This window comes from Gekko japonicus, unplaced genomic scaffold, assembly GCF_001447785.1.
Source record: "Gekko japonicus isolate JY-2015 unplaced genomic scaffold, Gekko_japonicus_V1.1 scaffold1705, whole genome shotgun sequence".
Classification (NCBI taxonomy): domain Eukaryota; kingdom Metazoa; phylum Chordata; class Lepidosauria; order Squamata; family Gekkonidae; genus Gekko; species Gekko japonicus.
Window position 1 is genome coordinate 258,710 of NW_015161450.1, and position 23,869 is coordinate 282,578.

Sequence of the window (23,869 nt, forward strand, 5' to 3'; positions counted from 1 at the left end):
TTCTCGAGAGAGCTCTCTCAGCCCCGTCTACCTCCCAGGGTGTCTACTGTGGGTAGGGGAAGTGAAAGGGATTGTAAACCGCTCTGAGACTCCTTTGGGTAGTGAAGGGCGGGGTATAAATCCAATCTCTTCCTCTTCTTCCTCTTCACCTAATTACCTAAACTATTAAGTTACCCTGTAAAGCTTTCTTACCAAGACATATTCAAAACTCACTCTCACACACAACAATGAGTACTCTGGTGTGATCCCACCACTGGGCAGCAGGTGTACAAAAGAATTAATATCAAAACCATGTGGTTTGACCAGCTTACTATACTTTTTCCTTACCAAGTTTGGCAGAAGACTCATGGTAGAAGACTCATGCAGTCAGCCCTGCCCCTGTGGTTGCCACACATGCGTAAACAAGTGTGGTGTTGTGCCAGAGGGAGCAGTTTGTGTGTGTGTTTCTGAGAAGGGGGAGGAACCTGCCCTCATCACCATCATCTACATTACCTGTTACAACCAACTGCAATGCAGCAGACAGGCCAATCAGCAGCCACGTCCCTCCCCTTGTGTAGTCCAATTAGCTCCTGTGCCTACTCCAATGGAATATAAAACAGGACTCCAGTGGCACTTTAAAGACTAAACAGAACTGATTCCAGCATAAGCTTCTGTGAATCAGAGCTTACTTCATCAGATGCAAAGGAGTGTAAAATCCATACACAACCAATAGGAAAAGGGGAGTGATACAAAGAGAGGCCGGCTCAAACCAGAATCTGATCAAAAGAGCCATCTTTCATTGTTCACTCAATATGGTGTAAGACACTCTCAAATTCAACCAACGATGATGATTACTATTTATTTATTATATTTATATCCCGCCCTATCCTACAAGTGGGCTCAGGGTGGCTTACAACATAAAACCATCAGACAATAAAAACAATAAATGGCGGCAAGAAATGGTAACAAAAACCTGCGCCTCATGCCAGGCAAGGAACAGCAAGTACCCCAAGAAACTCCAGTGCCCAAATAATATCCAAAACAGCAAGGGCGCTGGACAGGGAAGGCCAGAATGGTTGAATGTCTGCTGCCTCAACCAAAGGCCTGGGCCAAAACAGGCTCCGTTTTGCAACGAGTGTATCTAAACATGATACACCACTTCTCTTTCACTGCAAGGCCCCAGCAAGCCATGATTTAAAGCCAATAAGAGTAGGCAGACAGAAGGGTCAATAACCCCTGCTCTGTAACTCTGTCCTGTCTCTGCAAATCCCCACAGGGCAGCAGATGTTTACTTCGCACACAAATACAGAAATCAGGATGGAGAAAAGAGCCCAGAGAGAAGCTGCAGAGGAAAAGGTTCAGATACATTTTTTCCCCTTTAGAAACCGTGATCAAAGCCCAGCACGCTTTAATACATTGGAACTATTCTAAGACACACATCATCTCAGTGCGCAACAGAAATAAATGGGCATCTTTAGGAATAAAGCTATTTGTACACAGTTACTGGAACGGAGCCAATCCATCTATCACCCGCTCGGCATTATCAGTATAGATCAGCGGCTGACTCTGACCTATGCTGAAATAACTCACTGATCTTAGCGATTTCACTTGCCTGTTTCATTTGCTCCAGCACAGCCTGGGGCCAATTTCTATCTACAGATTGCAAAACGCAGGTGACTTTTCTGCACTTCAAACGTCATCCCTGCACTGCAGTTTAGGCCTGGAGAAAGATGAGAGTAAAGCCAGAGAAGCATCTCCAGTGGCCTTGGTTTCCAAATTCTTACCTTAATAGCCTCACAGTTTTTCCGTGCTGGGAACATTTAGCATGTGATATTTTGGTTCTTTTTGTTTTTTTTTAAAAGATACTTAAAAAAAAACTATTTAGCAAAACCTCATCCTCTTTGAGGATGGAGGAGTGCACAAATTGATTCCAGGATCAGAAGAGGATAAAGGCTTTAAACAGAAACAGCTTATTAATCAATACGTATGAAGCAGTCTGCTCCAAATTAAGAAGGGGAGGTCCACGGTGAGAGCCAGTATGGTGTGGTGGTTAAGACTGGCAGACTTTAATCTGGAGCACTGAGTTTGATTCCCTGCTCCTCCACATGAAGCCTGCTTGGTGACCTTGGGCCAGGCACAGTTCTCTCAGAACTACAGACGGGCATGAAATAGGAAAATGTAGTTTGTGTCAGTTCGTGCTTCATGGCCAAACCACAAACCAAATCAAACCGGGAAATTTGTTCATGAACCGAACCGTTTCGTAGCCCCGCAAACCCTGTTGAAAGGGACTGCAGTCCCTTTAAATGGGGTTTGCAGAAAGCCCAAAAAACAGCTGAGTAGCGTGGAGCAGCCTGCTCCCCACAGCTCAACTGTTTCAGGCTGTCTTACGCAGTCCCTTAGAACGTTAAAGGGACTGCAGAAAACAGCCTGAAACAGTTCAGCTGTTTTTGTGGCTTTTGCAGGGAATAGAAAGTAGGATTTTAATGGGACATGGAGTCCCTTTAAACCCCTACTTTCTGCTCTATCCATGAACCGCTACAAACTGCTTTAAAAGTTCATGGTTCATGACGGTAGACCTGTCACGAACTTTGGTTTGCTAACCACAAACAGGGTAAAATTCGTGGCGAATTTTGCTTTGTGGTTTGGTTCATGCCCATCTGTGAGGGACCATCAAAGGTTAATGCCTAACAGAGTCTGAGAACCTTTGAGTGAGAGGCGGTTCGAACCAGAATTCTATTGTGAGAGTCAGTAAAGGAATGACAGTTGGGAACTGACAGCTGAAGAAGAGACATTCAAGCCAAAAAAGGGATATAGCATCTAATAAAGAGAAATGATCCCTGCCCAGTTAAGAAGGGAAATAGCTTCTAAAAAAAGAGTGGTGATCCCTGGTCTGTGTATAAAGAAGGATTCTGGGAACTTGGTTGTATGTACTCGCCTTTTAAACTTTACGTGTCGGTGAAAGTCGGAAACCTATGCTTGACTGTTTAAGCAGAAACTGAAAAGAAAGCCTCTCTCCTCAAAGTTTCCAAGACCCTGTTGAATAGCAGAAACACTTACTTGTTGGCAAAAAATTATCTGGTGTTTGTGTGAATACAAAGTTACCTCAGTTTTATTATCTGTTCACATATATCCTACAACTGATTTCACATGACCTTTTCTCCTCCAAGTTAAATAAAACATTTTGTTTATTTTGAATTTTCAAAAGCCTCTTATGTGCCATTTCAAAAGCAGAACATGATTTTGTCTCTTCCCCCAGTTTCCAGCTCAATATGGGTGGGACAGCCATAGACAAACGAATAAGAAGAAAAAATATAAACGGGCTGCTCAGCAAGAAAGAAGACAGAAGGTAAAATCCTGTGTGTGAGGGAGAGAAGAGGGTGAGATTGACATGCCATCCCTACTAAGAACTCTCTCAGCCCCACATGTCTCACAAGATGTCTGTTGTGAGGAGGGGAAGGGAAAGTGATTGTAAGTTGCTTTGAGACTCCTTAAGGTAGAAAAAAGAAGGGTGTAAAAATCCACTTTTCTTCTTCATTTTCAAAAGAGGCTTCCAGAAGCAGGTGCTAAGAGAAGCCTTGTTTTTCTTTGTCAATTTAAGCAATCCGGGACTTTCTGAATGAGCAACAAAAGGCATGGGACAAAAATGAAGTGGAAGGAAAACCAAAAGGGAAAAGGATTATTGATTCACTACCATTCCTCAACACATTTTGAAATGTCACTGCTGGTTTACCTCCACAGTCAACAGTTTAACATTAGTGTATGGTGGCTTGGATTTTTTTTAGAGATTTTAAGAATTGGATATGGGAGCAAAAAGAGTAGGAGAGAATATGAACTGAGGGAAAGACAGTGAAGACTGAAGGAAGGAGAGTAGAGACTGAGGATATGCGTATAATATCATTTTCCATCACAAAAATTACAAAGAGCTCAGTGGAGCCAGTTCAACCTCTGTGTTTCAATCAGATACCAGGCCTACTTTCAGAACCAAAAGAAGGGGATAAAATAGTCAGAGTAGGTTCCTACAAGGTTTTAACCTCTTGGTTGAATTGCTCTTAGACACCATCCCTTTAATGCTTAACCTAAACAATTAACAGACAAGAAAAAAGCTATTTTATACAACTTTCCCTCAAAATAATACCCTCCTTATGAAATTAAGTGCTAAATGCCTACCCAAAATGCCACAACCCTCTTTCCAACTGATCGATGGTCTGTTTTATTGCTTCCCTTTACGTGGTAAAAAAAAATCCATTTTACAGCAATTCCCGACCATTAGTGTTTTTTTTTTAAAATTATTACAAATAAAGATGGTTCCATGTGAGATTATAATCAAAAGTCTCTTTGAATTCCACAGCTATAAACTATACTCTTCAACTCACTTTCTCTGCCAGTCACTTTATCTGTCCACTGGACTGTTACCCACAAAACCTTGTGTCACAATTAATCTGTCAGTGCTCCACAAGAGCCTTTCTTTTGTTTTCATGAAATGGCTCTGCTGGTCTGGCATGGTTCCTTTGGAGTGATTTCCTCTAGAGTTTTACAAATTGGCATTTAATATTTGTACTAGCATCTTCTCAGACAGAGGTCAAATAAGCAAGCATTGAGTTCCTTAGTCAGGATTTCTGCTCTTTAAAATATAACTCGAACGTAGGCCTTTGACCAGCTTTCTAGGACAATAGTTTTCTACTATTATTGCTATTACTTAAAAATGTATATTGTTATCACCTCTGTGACTTGCTTGAGGCAGCTCATAAGATTAAAAAAACCCACTCACAATAATATAAACACAACAGTTATAAAACTATTAATATTTAAACAAGCCATAAACATCACCACAACCATCCTACAGCTTAAAGAGAGATCCATAAAACAGCTCTTGGGCTAAGTGAAGACCCTAAAAACAACTTTAAAAGATAGAAGACTACAATTAAAAAGGGTAAAGAGAAATACCCTGGATTGGTGCCTAAAGGACATTAAAGTAGGTGCCATGTTAACCTAATGGGGAAGGTGCCACTACTGAAAGAGCCTTGTCTTTGGTTACTACACATCTGCAAAGGGGGCACAGAATGCAGAACTTGGGATAGGAACCAGGGAACCAAATAGGACAGGAAAAGGTGGTTCTTCAAGTGCCCCAGCTCCAAGCTGCTAAGGACTTAATGCTAAAAATCACATCTATCAGGGGTCATTTAGTAGAAAAAGAGGTGCAGGAGCTCATCAGCATAACTCATTAGCATAACTTATTTGCATATGCCACACCCCGTGACATCACCGGAAGTGTGTCAGAAGGCAATACCCACCGCTCAGGCTCCACTGGACTGTTTTGGATTGCTAGCTATTGGGTGGGGGAACGTGCAGATCTGTCCTCCCAGAGGAGGGAGAGCTTGTACCTGAATAAAACTTGGTCTTAAAGGTGTCACTGAACTGTTTTGGGTCGGGGGGGCTCTGCAATTTACCTGGATGCTTCTTGCTCTGACTGAGGGCTGCTGGGAGCAGGGGGTGTGGCTTGTTGCATGTGCCCACCCCCTGGGCTCTTTACTGCCGGAGCTCCGCTCCTGTGCGCTCCTGCAGGAAATGACCCCTGAGCACTATGTATTATGTCCAGACTCACATATATAAAAGCTACTGCTCTTAACATTTAGACAGTTAACTTCTACAGTATTTCTATCTGAACATGAGGCCCACACAGATCTGAATTCAAACTGATCAAAATGGGGGGGGGGGAGTTGCTCCTTTGTTTTCTCGAACTCCAACTATTCCTTCTCCTTATTTTCGTCAGCTTGGGCCAATGTCTCATCACAGTTTTAATTCTTCATGAAGCCTGCAGCAAATTAGGAACTGAGTACCTGTGTTCCTTTTGGTCTTTGCCCAGCAAGAGAATCCGGAATATGAGCTCAGTTTGACTTGTACAAAGGCCTATACAGAGGCAGTCTTGTCTACGTGGCAGCCATTTTGAGGCACACTCTCATACTTCCAACCAACATGCCACAGTTCCTTGAAGTACAAACTACAAACACTGCCATTACAAGGGCATCACGAGATCTCAGCCAGATGTTCATCTCAAAAGGAAGACTAGTTATCGAAATGATGAAGCTATTTTACAATTCGTGCCAGAGGGCCACAAAAACTTGAAGAAGACATACTATCCATCACCTTCACCTTGCACTAACAGCAGACCTCTAGGGGCTCCTCCAAAAACGTCTGAGAAATTATTTCATTTTAATAAAAACTGTACACTGCCGACCCTCTTGCTGGGAGAAATCAGCTTGGCACCACGACTGTAAAAGTTGCCCCACCAGAAAGGAAGACATTTCCCCCCATATGTACTGCCAAGAAAGAGACAGGGTCATGTTCAGTTCATACACAAGCTATGGTTATGTACAATAAAAATTTTTTTTTGTATACAATGTTTTTTAGGGGGATCATCTTCCATTCAGGATCATCTTCCTTTCAGGTAAATACCGGACTAAAAGATAAGAACACACATACCAAGTCAAAAAGCTCTTATTTATTCTCTTACAGAGATCCAAGTTACAATTTCAGGTGCTAAGTTAGAGTAGTAAAGGTAAAGGTTTCCCTTGCTCGAAAGCTATTCTAGGGGGCGGTGCTCATCTCTGTTTCCAAGCCAAAGAGCCAACGCTGTCTGAAGGAATTTCCATGATCATGTGGCCGGCATGACTAGATGCAGACTCCAGGTTACGCGCTCAAAAGCCTGAGAAGCAACGGTCCTTAAACCTAAACAATTACAGCTTCACACGGTGCAGTTCATTATACATTTGGCAAAGCAACTCCCCCACACACCTGTTAACCTTACAGATAAGCGTTGCCTAGCGTTTACAGACAGGAATGCATGAGACAAGATCATACACAGGGAAGATAGGGCATGCGCAGATGCCAGGGGAGGGGGGGGGGAACCAACTGCCTCCCGGTCTTTTATGGCAGCTAGCTGACACCCACCTATTTATCTACTTGCAATTTCTTGCTTTTGAACTGCTAGGTTGGCAGGAGCTGGGACCAGAGACGGGAGCTCACTCCGTCACGTGGCCCTCGAGCTCGACCTTCTGAACTACCAACCTCCTGCAGTTCAGCGTCTTAACAACTGAGCCACCGCAGGCCCCCAAGTTAGAATAAGACGAGCACAAATGAAGCATTTCTTTCTAGCTGGACATCACACAAATTAACCATGTGCCACAGTTTCTGACCTCCTCCACTCGTCATCAAAGAGATGCGTTATACAGGGAAACACCTCATCCAGCACTAAAGTCGCTTGATATACTGAATGAAACCAGGCAGGATGCTACTGAGGTGGAGCTCTGGAGGTCCGACCTCTGTACAGGAAAACAAAGAGGTCTGTGTGGTGAACTTCACCCCTTGCCCTGGCTCCATTCAGAGATATTTAAGGTAAAGGTAAAGGTTCCCTTGCTCGAAAGCCAGTCGAATCCGACTCTAGGGTTGCGGTGCTCATCTCCGTTTCAAAGCCGAAGAGCCAGCGCTGTCCGAAGACGTTTCCATGGTCATGTGGCTGGCATGACTAAACACCAAGGCGCACGGAACGCTGTTACCTTCCCACCGAAGCGGTACCTATTTAGTGCCCACTCCAACCAGCCACCGCCGCCCTCCTCCAGGGACTCAGACAGAGAAAAGTCTTCTCCCACCGGCTACCTGAGATCTCTTAGTTGGACATCGCAAAGACTGAACCCTGGGACCTTCTGGATGAAAAGCAGATGTTCAACCACTGAGCAATGGTCCTTCTAAAGCTTGGCTGGCAATGCCCCCTTTTCGTCCCAAGGGCAGACAAATGGACAGAGGAAAAGGGGATTGCTATACAAGAGCAACTGTGTGGTGGTGGTGGTGGTGGTTAAAGTGACAGCCTAGGACAAGGGAGACCAAGCTCTGAATCCCTACTCTGCCACGCAAGCTTGTTGGGTAACTTCAGTCCAGTCACTCACTCTCAGCCCTAACCTTCCTAAAAGGGTGGTGTGGATAACAGTGAGGTGGGAAAATGGGTGTTGGAAACTGCACCCACTGAGGGGTAAAAACAGATATGCAAATCCCTAAATAAACTGTACAACAGAGATTCTGGACATACATTTCCCAAGGGAATTGCCAAACAGAAGTAAAAAGCTTTGATCTACTGGCAGCCTCCTTCAGCGGAGGCGGGAAAGGAAGGTGGCATGCAGTAACAATGACTGGGAAGGCAGATGAGCAATATCCTTATCCTGGCAAATATCAGGAACACAGCTCATGGTAAACAGGATGGGAAGAATCAAGGTTTGTATCACCTCTCAAAATGGCAGCATTGGTGAAAGCTGTGCCATAGTTATGAACGACCGCCTGCAGGGATGACCCACAATTCTTCCCGTATAGTCATCACTCGGGGCACCGTACAAATGCATGCCTGTTTCAAGCAAAAGAGTATCAAAGCAGGCATTGCCCCTGAGTCCACCCGAAAGGAAGCAAAATTTGGGGCAAATAAAAAACGGACTCTACAGCGCCTGAAATCCCAAGCAGACTTACATGGAAGCATGTCTCTCTGAAACCACAAGGACTGACTTCTGAGTAAAATATGGTCAAGATCAGGAAGGAAGGCAGTGTTCCCTCTAAGCTGAGTTAGTGTGAGCTAGCTCACAGTTTTTTTTAGCCTCCAGCTCACACATTTTTGTCTTAGCTCAGGAAGGATGGCTCCAGAGCAAACTAATTTATGCAGCAGCCAAATCGCTCGCTCACAACTTTAATGCCAGTAGCTCACAAAGTAGGATTTTTGCTCACAAGACTCCACAACTTAGAGGGAACATTGCAGAAAGGTCTGGGAATGTTCCTGATGCTTCATAGCTCAGTGTGTGTAAAATACCTGCCAACTGCTGCTATCCGACTAACTACATGGTATACTTTTCCTGGATGAGGTCTGGGAGTTCCTTTTTGGGGACTTAAGTTTCCAGCACACTGGCCCCGATTCGGATTGGGACTGCAGCATGCACTGGGTGGGGACTTAGCCTTCATCCCTGTACCATTTTCCTATCCTTAACTGGCCCCAGAGAGGTACTTGCCTTGTTACGTGTGTGTTCAGTGCCATCGAGTTACTTCCGACTTATGGCAACCCTACGAATTAATGTCCTCCAAAACGTCCTATTGTTTAACAGCCTTGCTCAGGTCTGGGGGCCGTGGCTTCCTTTATGGAGCCCAATCCATCTCATGTTCCTGCTGCCTTCAACTTTCCCTAGCATTATGGTCTTTTGCAGTGACTTTTGTCTTTTCATAATCTGACCAAAGTACAATCGCCTCAGTGTGGTCATTTTAGCTTCTAGGAAGAGTTCAGGCTTGATTTTTTTCTTTTGTCATTGTGGAAGTCCACAGTATCTGTAAAACTCTCCTCCAACACCACACCTCAAATGAATCAACTTTCTTCCTGTTAGAGAGACTTAAATGAACTGATGATCTGAACATATACCACAGGTAAATTTCCCCTGTGGGGCAAGTAGTGGCTCTCCAGGGCTATTTCAAATCATGAAGATGATGTGGGAAGGATGGATCTTTGTGCGCCATAGCCTCAGTCCAAACTGGGGACCCACGCATCTGGAAATCTGGAAACTGAGTTCCAAGCCCAGCACAAATAGACCTGCCTGGGGATGGAAGCAGGAAAAGTACACCACGTACTTAACATCCTAACCAGCAACAGCTGGCCAAAGTCACAGGCCTTTGATCCTTTTCTTCCATACCAACCATATTCAGTGGTTGAATGCATTTTATCCGTATCAGGCATCCAGACTAATGAGAAACCACAAGTGAAGCCTGCGGTCTGGCATCTAGACCTCACTAAGCTCTCCGAGGAGACAGAGTAAGATGGGTAGCCGTGTTAGTCTGTTTGCAGCAGTAGAAAAGAGCAAGAGTCCAGTAGCACCTTAAAGACTACCAAAATACGTGGCAGGGTATGAGTTTTCATGAGTCACTTCTTCAGATACAGCTAGAATGGGAGTCCATCTGTCCTATTTATTGGAAAGTGGAGAGTGACTCACGGAAGCTCAGACCCTGCCACATATTTTGGTAGTCTTTAAGGTGCTACTGGACTCTTGCTCTTTTACACTCTCCAAGCAAGTTTTTCATTTGCCGCTTTGAAACAGTCTCCACTTATTCTGAATTTTTAAGAACACAAAACGTGATATAACTTTTAGAAATTCTGATTAATTCACATGCGGACAAATGTCCCTAAAGCCCAATCATACCTGGGATGCGGTTAGTGACCTCAAAAGCAAAGTCTGATGAGGGTCTCCCCTGTAGCTTTTAGTTTCACTTACATGTCATTTAAGTACAAAACATATTATGATGTAGCAGATCTGTGACCTTATGTCACAACATGTATTTTTCTGCTCAGTGGGGCAGCGACACAGATTTGGAAAATAACGTGGGTTAAAGGGGTCAAATGCTCCCTCTAGAAGTGTTGATTCACTGATCCAATTAGCAGCAGTAAAAGACTGCTTTTAAGCAAAGCAAAACAAAAAAAGGGGGGGGACCTTGAAACCTCTACAGATGTGCTCAAGAGTCTCCTGGATGACAGTCATTTTTGGCCTTCACTCAATAGTGTTAAAGAATCCTCAAAACCCACACACTGCAAGAAAAAATTCAGCCAACCGGAATTCTTAGTACTTACTGAAATTGTACCATTGTCTAGACCTACGGACAGCCTTCTTGTTTCCGGATTAATGCACATGCACGAACATGGAGCTGGAAGACAAAAAATGAACAAGATGATAAATTAAGGCATTACACTCATTGCTCTTGAACGTCATCTAGCCAGTTTTATGCCTGCTTGGAGAGGGAGAATCCAGTACGTGATATGCTAAATGGCAGGGGGGGGGGAGGGGGTTGACCTGGATGGCCCAGACTAGCTGGATATCATCAGATCTCAGAAGCTAAGCAGGGTTGGCCTTGGTTAGTATTCTGGATGGGAGACTTCCAAGGAAGTCTACAGTCGCTCCACACAGGCAGGCAGGCAGGCAATGGCAAAACACCTCTTGTTGTCTGTAGCCTTGGAAACTCCATGGGGTCACCACGTGTCATGACCCCACAGGGGTCTTTGGGTTCCGCCGCCACCACCCTGGATTTATGGTCCCTTGGGAGGCCCAGGGTACCTTCCCAAGCCCCTTTTACAGCCGAGAACACAGGCGTGATTGACCCAGGCAGAGAAAATACTTACACAAAAAGGGTTTATTAAAACAACAGTGGGGCAGGGAAAAACAAGACACGGCAAGGTGCTTCAAAAGGGAATAACAGTGTGAAAGGACAAATAAACATAAACTAACGCAGCTACCTGTTTCTACTTCCAGGCCCCAGCCTGCCTAGCACTCACGCTGATCCCAGTGTAGCTCCCTCTCTCCCAGACCAGCCTGTCCCCACAGTGGGACCAGGCCGCAGAGAGAGACCCGAAGAACACCCTGTTTCTCCTCAGTTAATGGCTAACCGACTCTCCTGCCTCTCTGATTCTCCCAATGCCCTCTGGGAGTTGTAGGCCTAGCTGCCTCCTACTGCCAGCCAGGCCTCTTAGGCCGGCTAGGCCGTGCTGGCACAGGCCAGATCATGACACCACGCCATACATTAGCTGTGACTTGATGCCAGTTTGAGTATATCTAATCACTTTTTACTTTTGCCTTTATTGTAATAGCGCTGTATTTCACAGTGGTTGTTTCTGCTGTTGTGTTGTCTACACTGCGATTCCTCTGGTAGTATACATTTGGCCATGGAGCACAATACAGCTGGGCTGCTGGAGAAAAAGATTTTTCAGATCATAATGTTAAGGAGTCTATTTTGCGTCTCATTCAGGATGTGTAAGCAGGTAAATTAGGGGAGCTGGTATCAGATAGCATCTTAGAAGAAAAGAAGATGCCTGCTTTTGTTTGAGAATACGAAATCCAGTAGTTACCGATGTCTCTACAGCATCAAACAAAACACACAGGTCTATCTAAAACTTTGAGAGAAAACGTAATCTTTCTGTTGACAAAGGTAAAGGTAAGGTAAAGGTTTCCCTTTCTCGAAAGCCAGTCGAATCCAACTCTAGTGATGCGGTGCTCATCTCCGTTTCCAAGCCGAAGAGCCAGCACTGTCCAAAGACATTTCCGTGGTCATGTGGGTGGCATGACTAGACGCCAAGGCGCACGGAACGCTGTTACCTTCCCACCGAAGCAGTACCTATTTATCTACTTGCAATTTCTTGCTTTCGAACTGCTGGTTGGCAGGAGCTGGGGCCAGAGACGGGAGCTCACTCTGTCATGCGGCACTCTGGTCTCGAACTGCTGAACTACCGACCTTCTGGTCTGCAGTTCAGCATCTTAACCACTTGAGCCACCGCAGCCAAGATTTAGAACTAATGGGCGTTTGGATATATAGAATATTTCATGCCAAACCAGAGGTAATGGGGCTGTTTTTCATGTGTCTGCCCTATTAATATACCAAGTAGGAGATCTTGCCCTGTCAACAGAACACCTCTCCTCTACAGTGCAATCCTAAAATGAGTCATACCCTTAAAAGTACATCGAAGTCAGTGGTCCTAAAAGGGCATAACTCTTTTTAGGATTACACTGCAAAACTCCCTATAGAAGAGAAGAAGAAAAGAGAAGAAGAGATTGGATTTATACCCCGCCCTTCACTTGGAGTCTCAGAGCGGCTTACAAACTCCTTTCCCTCCCCCTCCCCACAACAGACACCCTGTGAGGTGGGTGGGGCTGAGAGAACTCTGACACAAACTGCTCTTTTTCAAGGACAGCTGTGCCAGAGCTTGTGACTGACCCAAGGTCACATCAGGGAGTTATACCCTTAAAAGTACATCGAAATCAGTGGTCCTAAAAGGGCATAACTCTTCTTAGGATTGCACTGCAAAACTCCCTATAGAAGAGGACCCCTCCTCAGAATCATATGGGCTTCCAGCCTGTCCTTTCACCTCCCAGCCGCAATCTGAGGCTGGCTTTTGGTCTCTTCTGTCCCTGCCACCCCAGCCTCCATTTCAGGTGTGCAAAGGTTGGAGCACCCTCCAAAAAAGGGTGGACAAGTTGCATCATGCCAGGCTGAACCATCTCTAGAGCTTGGGTAGGGTAACTTAGCTCTTTCTCCAGCAGCCCAGCTGCAATGTAAACGAGTGGTTAAACCAGGTAAAGGAGGCCTATCTGATTATTACGCTCACATCCTTCCAAGGGAACGAAAACCTTGAAGAACTGAGATCCAAGTGGTTAAAGAGCATTAATCGCATTCAGATCAAAATTGTTAACTTATAGTGAACAGTTTGATAAAAGTGTGTGTGTGTGTCTGAAATTATGTTTGTAAGTAATTTATGAAGAAGAAGAAGAGATTGGATTTATACCTGCCCTTCACTACCCAAGGGAGTCTCAGAGCGGCTTACAAACTCCTTTCCCTTCCCCTCCCCACAACAGACACCCTGTGAGGTGGGTGGGGCTGAGAGAACTCTGATACACACTGCTCTTTTTCAAGAACAGCTGTGCCAGAACTATGGCTTGCCCAAGGTCATCCAGCCAGATGCAAGTGGAGGAGTGGGGAATCAAACCTAGTTCTCCCAGATTAGAGTCCACACGCTTAACCACTACACCAAACTGGTGTATTTAACAAAAAATGTTTTAACAAAAATTGTTTTAAAAAACAACCTGATGAAGAGTTCTGGGAAAGTCAAAAGTTTGCACACCATTTTGCTACCTTTTGGTTGGCCGTAATAGTAAATAATAAATACCTTGACCTGCATATCCCAGGCTAGCCTGAGTTCATCAGATCCTGGAAGCTAAGCAGGGTTTGCCCAGGTTAGTATTTGGATGGGAGACCACCCAGGAAGTCTAGGGTTGCTATGCAGAGGCAGGCAATGGCAAACCACCTCTGAACTCCTCTTGCCTCGAAAACTCCAAGGGGTTGCCATAAATCAGCTGTGACTTGACAGCAAAATAAAATAAAAGGTACTGCACCATTCTGGGTTTCAGATATTCTCCTACGTGTTATCTATTAATGTTCATTCATAGTTCAAAATGATCAATCATAACTTGAAAATGTTCTCTATCTGTCTAACCTAAAGACTGCATCCTAGCAACAGATTTTATGACACGGTTCTTCGGTTCTCTTTAATCTTGTTTCACTGAAGCACTACAGTAGCTGCACTACTGTAATAAAGCAATATACCCTACATTATAGTTTGATAAGCTGTGTGTATTCCCTCTGCAGGAACAGATAAAAGCACTCCCTGCCATTTAGTCACAATCTCTCCTGGGTTTGATTTTAAAGTCTGCAGGCTTTAATCAATTTAAATTGGTACCTTTACAGATCCAGTTGTTCAACTGGAGCCAATCTGGAACAGTGGGTAAAGGCACATTTTTAAGGATATGTGGTTCTAATCTAGCCTGTTACTGTAGTAAGAAAAAAAATGAAGATATTTTTCCATACATTAACATAAAAGGGGAGCGGTGGCACAGGGGATTTATCCTCTGGTTAATACATCTGAGCTGAACAGAGCTGCTGTCAGTTCTAGCCCCGTGCTGGTGTGAGCTACCAGCCTTGTCCCCAGCTTGCCGTCACAACCAGCGGTTCGAAAGCTTCGGCGAGTAGATAAAATGGGTACCACTCCTTAGAGAGGGTGGGCACACTAAACCCCCCAGTGGGGGAGGTGTTAGCTGACGACTGGAATGTCTAGCGCGTAAGACCAAAAAGCCTAGAAAGAACTCTTCGGCATTAAGGAAGCCTGTAATGAGCCGTCCGGCCAGGCGGTGGCAGTGCTGCGCTGCAACTTGAAGCAGTCCGGAAAAAGCTGACGACATCAAGCCACGCCAAGGGGAAAATGCCATTGGAACACATCTGACCTTACAGCTGAACAAAAACTCCCCGTCGGCTGCGAACGTGTGTGATTTAAAAATTATATGTTGTCCCCCCTTACCCCTTGAATCATTGTTAGTCCCGTGTGTAATGGAGTAACTGTAAATCGCTCAGAGCCAGCAAGCTCTGCAGGATTGAGCGATTTATAAATTGAAAGATTTATTTATTATTTATTTATTTATACTCCCTGAAAAGGTACCTATACTACTGTTTTAACAACAAGGAAGTTAGGAGGTTAACTAACTGACTGACTGAGCAGGAAGGACTAAAGGAAATATTTCTTTACACAGAGAGTGATTAAAATGTGGAATTCGCTGCCAAAGGATGTAGTGATGGCCACAGGAATAAACAGCTTTAAAAGGCGATTAAATAGACTCATGAAGGAGGAGTGGCTACTAGCCATGGTGACTGAGGGGAACCTCCACATTCAGAGGTGCTAAACCTCTGCATCCCAGAGCCAGGAGGCAGCATCAGAGGACGGTTTCTGCCTCCGTGCCCTGTTGTTGGCCCTCCAAAGGAACTGGTTGGCCACTGTGTGAGACAGGATGCTGGAGTAGATGGACCCCTGGTCTGATCCAGCAGGGTTCTTCTTATGGTTTTACGCTTTTATTAAATCAACTAGAAATTCTGTCATCATCTTCACTTTTATTTAATGGGCTGGCTGCGAGAGAAAAAATGAACAGGTTCATGACTATTCTGGACGTAAAATAACTTTGTCATTTTTCCCTATAGTACAGAAGCTAACATGGGTCCATCAGTGAAGTAACTCTGGTCTAAAATAGCCTGTCTTTAAAATGGGCCCGTGACACTGCTGGTTATCTGGCAGCATTTACAGTTTGCAAACCATGCACGCCTGCCTAGAATGAGCCACTTTGTACTAAGAATATTTAACTTGTTTTATTGCGTTTACTCAAAATATTTTAAATTACCCCCATATACCTGTCCTGCAATAGCACTCCCTTAAAAGCCAAAATCAATTCAAGAACGCTATTTTTATGCCCTCGCAAATGTAAACGATCTCATCTTCAACAATAAGAGACTAAAAGGCTCTCTATAAAACTCACTCATGGGAGATTTGTTGCTTTCCTCTACACAAACTACTTACAGTCTGTCTGGCACTCTTTTGGGAAATAGCTGCATCATGGCTCACATCTCAGACATTGATGCGGGGTTACGAACTGACACAGTTTATCTCCACGGAGTTTATTTCTATGTGCAGTTAGTACAAGGGGAAAATATGCTTCTCCCATGGCTTTTACCACTACCTGCTGTGGGCTCAGTGTATAAAAACAAGGGCGTATCCCCATAGCACACCATCCTCAGGGGAAGCCCCACCACCTCCAGCGAGCACACGCACACACACACACACACACACACACAGAGGAAGTCTGAGATCAATAGAAACTGTACTCCACTGCAAAATAACCCCATTTTCAGCAGCAATCAAAAATTCCCTTCATAATTAAACTAACACTAGACTGCAGTTACTAAATCAATGTGATTTGCTGAGAAATCTTATCAGGAAGAAGAAGAGATTGGATTTAAAGCCCGCCCTTCACTCAGAGTCTCAGAGCGGCTTACAAACTCCTTTCCCTTCCCCTCCCCATAACAGACACCCTGTGAGCAAGGTTCCCTCTAAGCTGAGTTAGTGTGAGCTAGCTCACAGGTTTTTACCCTCTGGCTCACACATTTTTGTCTTTGCTCGGGAAGGAGGGTTCCAGAGCAAACTAATTGATGCAGTAGCCAAACCACTCACTCACAACTTTAATGCCAGAAGCTCAAATTTTTGCTCACAAGACTCCACAGCTTAAAGGGACCATTGTCTGTGAGGTAGGTGGGGCTGAGAGAGCTCTGACAGAAACTGCTCTTTCAAGGACAGCTCTGACAGAACTACGGCTTCCCCAAGGTCATCCAGCAGCTGCATGTGGAGGAATGGGGAATCAAACCCGGTTCTCCCAGACTAGAATCCACGCACTTAACCACTACACCAAGCTGGCTCTCGACATAAGGTATCTGTCACATTTGTATCCCACCTTCAAGGATGTGAGGCCAGTCCTAATGGCCAGGTGTAGCTTGACATGCTGTTTTTAAAGATGCCTGGAGTACAAGGACAGAAGGAACATTAGGTGCTCCAGTGCAAAACACTAGATGTGTAAATCAACATGCGGCTTGGAACCAGGCCAGCGTTTTTTGGGAACCTCCCAACAGTTTGGAATTGGCTTTGCTCCTAAGGCAGCCATTTTGTAGTGATGCTGCTACCCTTTCCCAAGTTCCAGAAGTGCCTGTAGGCACCACAAGGTTGGGAACATCTGACACAGACAAACTTGTGTCCAGGTAAGTCACTAATGGCTTCAGTGAGACAAATTTTAAAATGTAAAAAACAGTATGTAAATCTGATGATGAAACAATATCCTGCTGTATGAGAAAGATACACTATTCAATAGGATCTTCCAATACACACACAGTGACATTCAATACAACTTCCACAGCTGCAAAGAAGGTGTCATCTGAATACGCAAGGACAAAATAATGTCTTTTCAGTGCCAGGGACATGTGATCTCCATCCAACAAGCAGCATGACCTGGAATCAAGACTCCTGGATACCACACTAGAAAAATAACTGTGAATCAGCTGAGAAGTAAAACCAGAAGGTGCCCCTGCCTGTGCAGGAACTTCCTGAATTAAAACAAACCCCGTATCACAGAAACTGAACGAAGCACCTCTTACTGCATCCTGACCAAAGACCACACTAGTCTCATGTCCCCATGAAGGTAAAGGTTTCCCTTGCTTGAAAGCCAGTCGAATCCGACTCTAGGGGACAGCGCTCATCTCCGTTTCCAAGCCGAAGAGCCAGCGCTGTCTGAAGACGTTTCCGTGGTCATGTGGCCACAGCATAACTAGACACCAAGGCACACGGAATGTTGTTACCTTCCCATTGAAGTGGTACCTATTTATCTACTTGCAATTTCTTGCTTTCGAACTGCTAGATTTTCATGCCCACATACATAAGGTTAAACTATGTAACCAGACAGTGCAGCTACCAATTTGGGACAATATATTTGGATGTGGATCCCATGCTCTTAAAGCCTGTTATGTATGTGCAATGCACCATCTTTCTAAAAGCCACAAAGAAATTCAACATCCTCAGATTTCAGTTAAAGAACACTTTCAGGATGCAGCTATACTGAAGAGGGAACTGTTTCCCCGTATTTTTGCTTTTGAAGGTTTTCATTTTACAGCAATTACTGGATTATTGGAACTTTAAGTTATTTCTATACATGGTGTAGCATTTAGATGTTAGAAGCGCTGTAGGAATGAGGTTAATCTTTTTTTTTTAATCACCCCATGGTGGGTGACGGGACTGGATTAACGAGAATTGCAAGACACTCTGGCAACACACCAAGATCAGCACAGTCTGTGAGAAGCTCCAGAGAGTTGCCGCTTCTAAGGTATTTTTGCAGACTTGCCACTTAAACTGAGAAATGTATAATTTCCAACCTTGAAAAATGAATGAGGTATTAACTTACTCAAGGTATCTTGATTCCTTCCACCATTACATGCCATTGTTCCACACACTGTATTACTCACTTCTATACTCAAAACCACCTGCACATCTGAACTCCACAGAAAGGTCTTCAGTTTCTTACGTTCAGCCTCCCACATTCAGGAGCCTACACATTTTCCATTTGAATCACCTGTGCCTCCACCATGTTAGGTCTCTTCAGTTTACTGTCTCTCATAAGAGTAACTGAATGTAAGAAGAGCCCGGGTTGGATCAGACCAGTGGTCCATTGAGTCCAGCAACCAGTTTCACAAAGAAGCCCTAAAAGTTGCCTTGGAGAATCAACAAACAGGGTAGAGAGACCAAGACCTTTCCCTGATGCTGCATCCCAGTGCAGATATTCAGGGGTCTACTGCCTCTGGAGGTTCCCTTTAGTCACCATGGACAGCAGCCACTGCAGGACTGATCCTCCATTAATGCGTCTAATGTCCTTTTAAAGCCATCTGTGTTCATGACCATCTCTACGTCCACTGGCAGCAAATTCCACAATTCAATTACTTGTTAAGAAGTGTGTCGTTTCTTGCGGCAGCAGGTCTCACAACCGACACACCTCCCTCCTCGATCTTTCAGCCCATTTTACATGTTGCAGACCGTGCACGGAGCAACTAGTAGGTGTTACCACAAGTGGCCTCTCTCAATGCTGGGGGGAAATAGCTATGAGAGAGAGAAGACCAGAAGAGTACAAGGATTCACACACCTATATATACCAAGGTCCAGTTCGGTAGGAAGACTCCAGATTTAGAGAGTGTTTTAACAGTTTTATTAAAGAACTTCCCTGATTACAATCACACTAAAGCAATCAAAACTAAGGTAAGTACGTAATCAAGAATTAAGAAATAAAGGGGTGATGATAGCGACGTTTAGGAGCAGTTATAGGGATTATACTACCTGTCCAGATGTGCAGAAGTTTGTGAAGAGAATAGAGCAAATGGCCAGCATTTCATGCTACCGAGAAGGATGCCCAACGGGGGTGTATGCAAGTATAGGCGCCCTCAGAGTGCACACCGAGGCAGGGCATGCTCTCTATTTTTATAGGAATTCAAGGGGCGGTCTCCCGGGCCAGAAATTGATGGGTCTAACAATCATTGATGGTCCTACCAAAGTAGGTTGAATGGGTTCCCAGGCTTAGACAAAAGGGGGAAATGGGTCCCTGATGGGTGTCAGGAAGGATTGTTAATAATCTTAATGTTTGATCCATTTATCTCGGTATCCTGAGGGAGTAGGCAGGAAGGACAGGTATGGAGACAAAGGGTTTCCACACGGACATGGGTGTCACACAAAGAGGATCACGTGGGTGCATGGAGACGGAGAAAGGTTCGCCAGATGTTTTCTGAATGGCTTAGAAAATGCAGATACTTTACCTGGAGGAACCCATTGTTATTCCATAAGCATACCTCTGCCAGGTGGAGGGGGAGATTGGAAATTGCCTCGAGGGCTGCCTTGTGCAACCTGAAACTGAAACCCTTTTGCAGAGCTCTGGCTAGCTCTGTGGCACAGGTCAAGAGCGTCCTCTTTGGCCTGAGTTTGTGGGTCTCTGGCTCAGGTCAGAAGAGGGGTGCCCCGCTATTGGGGCGACCTGTGAGTAAGGCAGAGGCGCCCTTGGGCTACATAGGGTGACCTGCTGGAATCTGGGACGTGTTGCTTGTGGAACACAGTGCAGCCCTACTTTAGGATTGACTTATTGATCATGAGGGCCAAATACCAGTTTTGGTGTTTAAGGCAGAGTTTCCAGCCTCCTCAGGCAACGGCTTCTGCCCAACTGCTCTGAGAGCAAGCTCAGGTTTCTGTTAACTGGCATTTGCTTCTGAAATCTGAAGTTCGAAATTTCTAAGGGCCAATTCACATGTCATCATATGCAGCAATACAGAAGAATAGACAAAAACGGCTTACGATTAAGTCTTGCAAGTAAGGGAAGGGCGTCATCTGACTTTACATTTATTCTATTTAACTACAAACATATTCTTACCAAAACCTCTGGACATTTTTTAAAAGCTTAGTTTGAAAAGAGTCACTCAAAAGGTGACAAAGAGTTACCTCTTACTGTCAGGAGGCAGGACTAGCATTAATGTGTTAGGGAATCGCAAGCACAGAATATCCCGGAGTAGACTAACATCCTACATCAAAAAAATCATTTTAAAATGTGAACAAATGTTAAATTCCATCAACGCTATGCAAGATGTACTTGAATGATGTACTGACATGGATTTCAGCGGAGTGGTTTCAATTGTCTTCTTTAAAAGGAAAGCTATTGGAGGGGGTACTCTGAAGCTAACTATGATCTGCTACATTTGAATACAACCTACTCACCATCTTTGTTTTCTCATCAAACCACCACAGCAGTATGCACAGACATCCAGAAATGTACCCTCAGTCTCATCCCACCAATTAAAAATGCCCCGCTGATTACTCTAAAGCTCAAGCTTTAATTGTCTTAAATAGTATACTAACTAAAGCTCACAGCCCTGCATCGAAGGGAAGGCACTGCCAAGACTGTTCACGCAAGAGTGTATTTTGGCCTAAATACACATCATGGGAACCTAACAAAAGCTAGTACTTTCCAATACATGGATCAGGTTGACTCAGTCAAAAGATGTTCTTGTGATACGCAATAGGTAGCCTTTGATACATAACCTTCAACCCGAATATAAGTGGGTGGAAGAACACGTGACAACTGTGTAATACTTTTCAATGTGGGAGGTAATATGAACCAGGGTCCAGATCACACATGTATTCTCTTCTTCTGAACAGGTTGAGATAGCAGACTGCTTAGCAGTTTTTCTGCCCTCCTCCTCCTACTCAGGTTTTCCATCAAAGTAGAATACAGAGACTATATTTTAGGAGGTGGTTAACAAATGGTACACCTGTTCCCCGGCATACAACCAGTTCTACAATTTCCTCACATAAAGCTTAAAAAAAAACCCCTACACACAAACAAACAAAACTGGATATTCTCTGAAGTTACCCACAATATCTAAATTCCAAGACCTGTTTTTCTTGCCACATGCCAAGAAAAATCAAATTTGAAGTGCGAATGTGGCTCAATTAGCATTTCTTACTCAAAGTCTAACTTTTGTTGTTGTTGTTGTTCAGTCTTCAAAGCCTTACTACATGTTATATTTTCTGGGGACGTTCCCATTTTAGGGGCAGAAGTGTGTTCTGAGGTTTTGTGCTTCCTACCCATGCAGGGGCCTGATTTGGACTGAGACCACCGTGTGTGGAGACAGGGGGCTTAGACCTTCCATCGTGCTGTTTTCCCTGACCTGAAATTCAGTTAGGCTCCTGGATTTATTTATATATGTATATATATAATGTGTACTCTTGAGTCTCTAGGGTACCTCGGGAACCTGCCTGAAGTGGCTTACAAAATGAAACAGAGGAATAAAACAATAAAAGTAAACAATAAAAACAACAATAAAAACCCAGCATTAAAAAACCTAGCCAGAGCACAAAATCATAGGCTTGGATTCTAGAACTACATATCCATTTTCTACCTCCCTACAGTCTTTCTGCTTTTAAATTACTGAGTGCCTGACCATGGGAGTAAAGTTCCTGCTCAACATCTATTTAACAATTTATGACTCTGTCAAAGACTCTTTTACCTTAACTTGCCACTGCCAAGTTAAGCACCACTTGGACTCTCCCACAAAAAATAAGCCATGGTAAGGAAAGAAACTATTTTAAGACCTGGGGGAGCCCCTCCCCGTTCCAGCCCTGCCACGGTTCAGTGTTCCCCTCGTGAATCTTGGTCAGAAGCATTCAAGGCCAGCCCAAGGATTTTTGGCACCTTATGCCAGTGAGTGTACTGTCACCCTCCCCCTGCCCCCCCACCCCCAACGGAGGGAAGGATCAACATCATTGCAGGCAACCTACTGGGACCAGGAGAGCCTTCCGGCGTTGCCAGCTGCTGCAGGTAGATGACAGGGCTTGTTTTGGTGCCCGAGGCAATTCCCTGGGTCCAGCTAATGGGCACTGAAAGCACTTTACAAGAAGCCAGCTCACAACAAGCATACTGGCTTCTCTTAGTATGCTAAGCTCTGAGCTCCCAACAGATAACTGCAAAAAGGGGCAGCAAAGACTTCGGAGGGGGTGGGGAGCTCATCATTATATCTAATATTAAACTGGCCAGCCCATTTGAATAATAAAAAGGCCCAAAACTGAACCACCCACAGATAAGACAGTGGTAACTACCTAGCTGGGGGCCTCTAGATGCAGAGAAAAATCCTAAATATCCAGTTTGATGAGTACTAAATATGCTCCAGAAGAGAGGGAATGTTGAGAACAACTGTCAGTTAAAGGAAAAAAGGAAGAGAGATGAAGCTGCTCAACCCTTGGAGAGTTTAGAAAACTTGGGGGGGGGGAATCTGGGGAGGGAGCTAGGATTTTTCAATGCCACCCCCTTCAGTTTCTAATAGGATCCCCCCAAGCTTGCATGAAATCATTCTAAGCATCCCAAAATACTTACATGGCATTGTATGATATATGCTAGGCCAATACTGACCATTGTCTCTCTTCAGCCATACACGAACCGTTCTGCAAAAGAGGGGGAAAAAGCATCTTTAGCATTTCCCCGTCATCATCAGATCACCTTTTTATAACCAACACAACCATGCAGATTTGGGCAACAGGGATTTTGAAATGTAACCACTCATTATGATCTAACCAAAGGGGTTTAGACAGACTTGAACGAAAGGGGCAATGGGACCTATCAGCCCAAAACTACCCCCAGGCTTGAGTGTAGTTCAACGACCTTTTGCAAGTCTAAGTCCAGACCTGTGAGATTGGAGTTTCTTGACATGGTGGCAGCTAATATAGTAGAACAGACCTGGAACCTTGAAATAAGATGAGGAAGGGACTTTAAAGTTGCTTAGTGGATAAACATTCCCAAGTTGAGGTGCAGGAAAAAGAAAAGGGGGTGGTGGTACAACTGGAGAAATTACAGTGTTAAGACAAGAGAAGTTATTAGTATGACGTCTGCTGCCACACTGCTCCTGAGGCATAGGCAAAAAAACAAAGACAAGAGTTAAAAAAAAATGGCGTTACTATGCACAAGTAGCTCTAGGAAATATCCAAGCTAGAGCTTCAGAAGTTCCAGCTGTATTCAGACAACTGCATTCGGGATTTCTCTAGATAAAAAAGGGGGGTGGTTTCCTCACAGCAAACTGGAATTGTAAACAGGGACTGATGTTTGATTTAGAATCCCAATTGGTGGTATGGGTGGGTAGGGGGATGCCAATCAGCCCAGATAAGCACATCTGGATTGCTCCATAAATTAAGGACTTCTTTGATGAAACCAGAAAGCCCTCAGTCATTCTCCACACCTGACAGAAGTACATAGACATGGCAATAACCCATGTTCATGTCAGTCACCAAAGTTAGTTGTGAATGATGGCAGAACACAGCTTCTCTTATTCCTAAATGGATTTAGACAAAGCCTTACCACATCCACATCCAAGTATTTTCTCACACCACAGGTAAGGAAAACCTCTC

At 44.4% G+C, this 23,869-nt stretch overlaps 1 protein-coding gene across 3 annotated transcripts in view; it reads right to left on the reverse strand.

The window, feature by feature from the left end:
• The window catches only part of WDFY2 (WD repeat and FYVE domain containing 2), an 80,131-nt gene that overhangs the window by 20,305 nt on the left and 35,957 nt on the right, over positions 1-23,869 (reverse strand). For 2 of the 3 annotated variants that reach the window (XM_015429057.1, XM_015429058.1), the window contains exons 2-3: positions 22,845-22,912; positions 10,616-10,689 (exon numbers count right to left, since the gene is read on the reverse strand). In XM_015429057.1, coding sequence (XP_015284543.1) covers positions 10,616-10,689; positions 22,845-22,912 — 142 coding nt within the window. The remainder of the gene's footprint in view (positions 1-10,615; positions 10,690-22,844; positions 22,913-23,869) is intronic. The other variant, XM_015429059.1, reaches the window with a different exon arrangement.